The sequence below is a fragment of the Rhincodon typus genome, chromosome 6 (assembly GCF_021869965.1).
Source record: "Rhincodon typus isolate 14 chromosome 6, sRhiTyp1.1, whole genome shotgun sequence".
Lineage (NCBI taxonomy): Eukaryota > Metazoa > Chordata > Chondrichthyes > Orectolobiformes > Rhincodontidae > Rhincodon > Rhincodon typus.
This window is the reverse complement of record NC_063337.1, coordinates 4,754,806-4,759,339: the sequence shown is the minus strand read 5'-3', so window position 1 is coordinate 4,759,339 and position 4,534 is coordinate 4,754,806. Positions and strand designations below refer to the sequence as shown.

At 45.7% G+C, this 4,534-nt stretch overlaps 2 protein-coding genes across 5 annotated transcripts in view; both read left to right on the top strand.

The window, feature by feature from the left end:
- Positions 1–4,534, top strand: part of dgat2 (diacylglycerol O-acyltransferase 2) — a 659,593-nt gene that overhangs the window by 407,746 nt on the left and 247,313 nt on the right. The gene's annotated exons all lie outside the window — the stretch shown is intronic.
- LOC109928510 (kelch-like protein 24) overlaps positions 1–4,534 on the top strand; it is a 393,202-nt gene that overhangs the window by 385,405 nt on the left and 3,263 nt on the right. Inside the window, exons 5-6 of one of the 2 annotated variants that reach the window (XM_020528460.2) lie at positions 742–930; positions 3,909–4,097. In XM_020528460.2, the coding sequence (XP_020384049.2) occupies positions 742–930; positions 3,909–4,097 (378 nt within the window). The remainder of the gene's footprint in view (positions 1–741; positions 931–3,908; positions 4,098–4,534) is intronic. The other variant, XM_048598465.1, reaches the window with a different exon arrangement.

Below are 4,534 nucleotides of genomic sequence, written 5' to 3'. Positions count from 1 at the left end.
ACGTCAGCTTTCCTGCTCCTCTGATGCTGCTTGGCCTGCTGTGTTCATTCAGCTCTACACCGTGTTATCTCAGATTCTCCAGCATCAGCAGTTCCTACTACCCCCTTAGACTTAGGGCCCGGGTCACGAAAGGATTAAGTGTAACATCTACCCTTTGTACGTACTGCCCTGTTAGTGTGTGTAACAATTCACCACAGATCATGAAATTAATGATGTCATTGTATTGTCATTGTCAAGTGGATCAAAAGCTCAAACTTTAAAGATAATGATTAGCTGTTCAAGAATGTGGGTGGCAGGTGAGGTAGGACACCAAGATCCTGTGTAAACAGTTAAAGATCCGAATTAGGAGGAAGAGCAGGCCATTCAGCCCTTCAATCCTGCTCCACTGTGGCTGATCTGATTGTGGTCCATCTGCACTTCCCTGTCTGCCTGCCTGTAAGCTTTGTCAGTAAAAAAATTCTCTAACTCAGCCTTGAACATTTTACTCTCCCAATGCCTGTCTGGGGAAGAGAATTCCACAGAAAAACAACCCTCTGAGAGAAGAAAATTCTCTCTATCTCCAAAACTGCTGACGCACTAATTTCCGAAGAAGGGTCCTGACCCGAAACGTTGACTTTCCTGCTCCTCTGATGCTGCCTGCCCTGCTGTGTTCCTCCAGCTCTACACTGTGTTATCTCTGACTCCAGCATCAGCAGTTCCTACTGTCTCTGAAACACCAACTTGATTTTGTTTTATTTTCAGCTCTACGCTGTCGGTGGTTTCAATGGATTCAGCAGGATGTCCAGTGTTGAATGTTACGATTCCAACTTGAATTGCTGGTCGTTCACTGCACCTCTGTTGGAACCTGTGAGCTCAGCAGCTGTTGTTGCCTGTTTGAACAGGCTGTACGTGATAGGGGGTGCACTTACCAACCAACTGAATTCCAACAAGGTAAGGAACCAACTTCTGTCAAAACACAAGGGTTCAGGCAGTTAAAAGGTTAGCCCTTGCATAACCTCTTAAGTGATCCCACATGGAAGTGAAAGGTCTCAGGGCACTACTTGGATGTCGAGCGGGGGAGTTCCCGTCCCAGTGCCCTGCCCGATTTTTTTTTTTTTCTTTTTTCCTTTATTCATTCACAGGATGAGGGCATCTCTGGCCACGCCAGCATTTATTGCCCATCCCTAATTGCCCAGAGGGCAGCTCCGAGTCAACCACATTGCTGTGGGTCTGGAGTCACATGTAGGCCAGACCAGGTAAGGATGGCAGTTTCCTTCCCTAAAGGACATTAGTGAACTAAATGGGTTTTTCCCAACAAGCGACAATGGGTTTATGGTCATCATTAGACTTCTAATTCCAGATATTTATTGAAATCAAATTCCACCATCTGCTGTGGTGGGATTCAAACCCCAGTCCCCAGAATATTATCTGGTCTCTGGATTAACAATCCAGCGATAATACCACTAGGCCATCGGCTCCCCTTCAATTGGCATCACTTTTAAAAAGAAATGGATTATCTGGTTGTGATCACATTGATGTTTGTGGGAGGTTTCTGTACACAAATTGGCTGTCATGTTTCCTACATTGTAGCAGTGACTACCCCAAAACTCTTTTGACAGGGCCTTCTAGAACTGCAACCTCTATCGTTTAAAAGTACAAGGACCAACAGATTCATGGGAACACCACCCACTCCCCGCAAGCTCCCTTCCAAGCCAGTCGCCATCCTGACTTGGAAATATAGCGCTGTTCCTGCAGTTTCGCTGGGTCAAAATTCTGGAATTCCTTGAATTGCTGCAGTCCATGTTCTGTAGGTAGACCCATAGTGCACTCAGAGAGGGAATTCCAGGATTTTTACCTAGCACCATTGAAGGAACATTCCAAATCAGGTGGTGAGTGGTTTGGGGTAACTTGCACTGGCTGGTGTTCCCATGTATTTGCTGCCCTCGTCATTTCTAAATGGAAATGGTCATGGCTTTGGAAGGTGCTGTCTTAAGGAGCCGTGATGAATTTCTGCAATACATCTTGTAGATAGTACACACTGCTGCTACTGAGCGTCAGTGGTGGAGGAAGTGGATGTTTGTGGATGTGGTGCCAATCAAGTGGCTGCTTTGTCTGGATGGTGTCAAGCTTCTTGAGTGTTGTTGGGGCTGCACTCATCCAGACAAGTGGGGAGTATTCCATCACACTCCTGACTTGTACCTTGTAGATGGTGGACAAGTGTTGGATGGTCAGGACGGGAGTTACTTGCTGCAGGATTCCCACTCTTGTAGCCACAGTGTTTATGCGGTGAATCCAGTTAGGTTTCTGGTCAATGGTAACCCCCAGGATGTTGATTGTGGGCTATTCAGTGATGGTAAGACCACTGACTATCAAGGGGTGGTGGTTAGATTGTCTCTTATTGGAGATATTCATAGCCTGGCATTTGTGTGGTGTGAATGTCACTTGTCACTTGTCAGCCCTAGTCTGAATATTGTCCAGATCTTGTTAACTTTGAACATGGACTGCTTCAGTATCTGAGGAGTCACGAATGGTGCTGAACATTGTGCAATCATCAGCAAACATTCTCACTTCTGACCTTATGATGGAGGGAAGGTCATTGATGAAGCAGCTGAACGTGGTTGGGCCTAGGACACTACCCCCAGGCGCTCCTGCTGAGATGTCCTGGAGCTGTGATGATTGACCTCCAACAACCAAAATCTTCTTCCTATGTGCCAGTGATTACTCCAACCAGTGGAGAGTTTGTTCCCTGATACACATTGAATCCAGTTTTGCTAGGGCTGATTGATGTATAATGTGGGAAAATGTGAAAACTACATAATGGAGCATTATTTAAATGGAAAAAAATCGCAGAAGGCTACAACACAAAGGGACTTTGGTGGGGGAGGTGGGGCAGGGTGCAGTGCTTGTGCATGAAACACAGAATTCTAGCACACGAGGGCAGCAGGTAATCAGGAAAGGTTATTGGAATGTTGGCCCTTATTTCAAGGGTGTTGGAGCATAAGAGCAGGGAAGTCTTACTGTAACTGTACAAGGTGCTGGGGAGACCACATCTGGGGCACTGTGAGCAGTTTTGGTCCCCTTATTTAAGAAAGGATATTATTTCATTGGAGGCAGTTCAGAGAAGGTTAACTGGGATAATCCCTGGTAGGGAGGGATTGTCTTATGAGCAAAAGTTAAACAGCTTGGGACTCTACTCCTTGGAATTTAGAAGAATGAGAGGTCACTGAAATATATTGGTTTCTTAAGGAGCTTGACAGGATAAATGCTGAGAGGATGTTTCCCCTCATGGGAGAATCTAGGACCAGAGGGCACAGTCTCAGAATAAAGGGGCACCAATTTAAGACTGAGATGAGGAGGAATTTCTTCTCTCAGAGGGTTGTGAGTCTTTGGAACTCCTTGTTACGGAGAGCTGTGGGGGCAGAGTTCTTGTGTATATTTAAGGCTGAGACCGATTCTTGATCAGTCGGGAATCAAGGGTTACGGGGAAAGGGCAGGAAAGTGGATATGAGGAATGTTGGATCAGGCATGATTCTGTTGAACGATGGAAGAGGCTCAAGGAGCCAAATGCCTACTGCTATTTCTACTTCTTATGGCGTTATTGTCTTAAAGAAGGAGGCCATTCAGCCCAGCATGCCTCTACCAACTCGACTATCTAGTGCCAATTCTGTTTTTTTCCCTCTGCGCATCATTACTGTCAAAAAACCATCCAATGCCCTCTTGATTTTCTCAATTGAACCCATCTCCACCAATCTGAACCCACAATCATTTGATATGGTCAGGGAATGGTGATGTTTCTACAGGCTGAACCACAGGTGATGTATATGGGACTGACTAAAAGGGGTAGACCGAAAGGTGTAGCTGGGATACTTCCTCCTGCCTGGTTTCTGTGCAGGTCTCTAAGAATCAATGTCTGTTTTATTTTTGGAAAGGTCCAATGTTATGACCCAGTGAAAGATGACTGGACGTTTACAGCCTCAAGTCCATTTGCTCAACGTTGCATCAATGCAGTCACCGTAAACAATGTGATTTATATTATGGGAGGTCTCATGGAGAATATGTACAAATATGACCCAATAGACAACTACTGGACAGTGATGGACAATACTCCAGGACCTCTGGTAAGATATCAGTAACTGGTCTGGGTTGCCTAGAAACTGAATGTTCAGGGTGTCCTTTCTCTGAAGGCTTTGTGAGGCATATCAAAGTTTTACATTCTCTTTTTCAGCAATGGCGTGTGTTAAAAATGGGTGGAAACTGTTGGATAAATGAGTCAGAACTGCATGAGCATTAGGTCAAAAATCACACGACACCAAGTTATCTCACACACAACACACACACACACTCTCCCACACACACACACACACACACACACACTCTCCCACACACACACACACACACACACACACACACACACACTCTCCCACACACACACACACACACACACACACACACTCTCCCACACACACACACTCTCTCCCACACACACACTCTCACTCTCACACGCGCGCAAACACACACACACACACACACACACACACACACACACACACACACA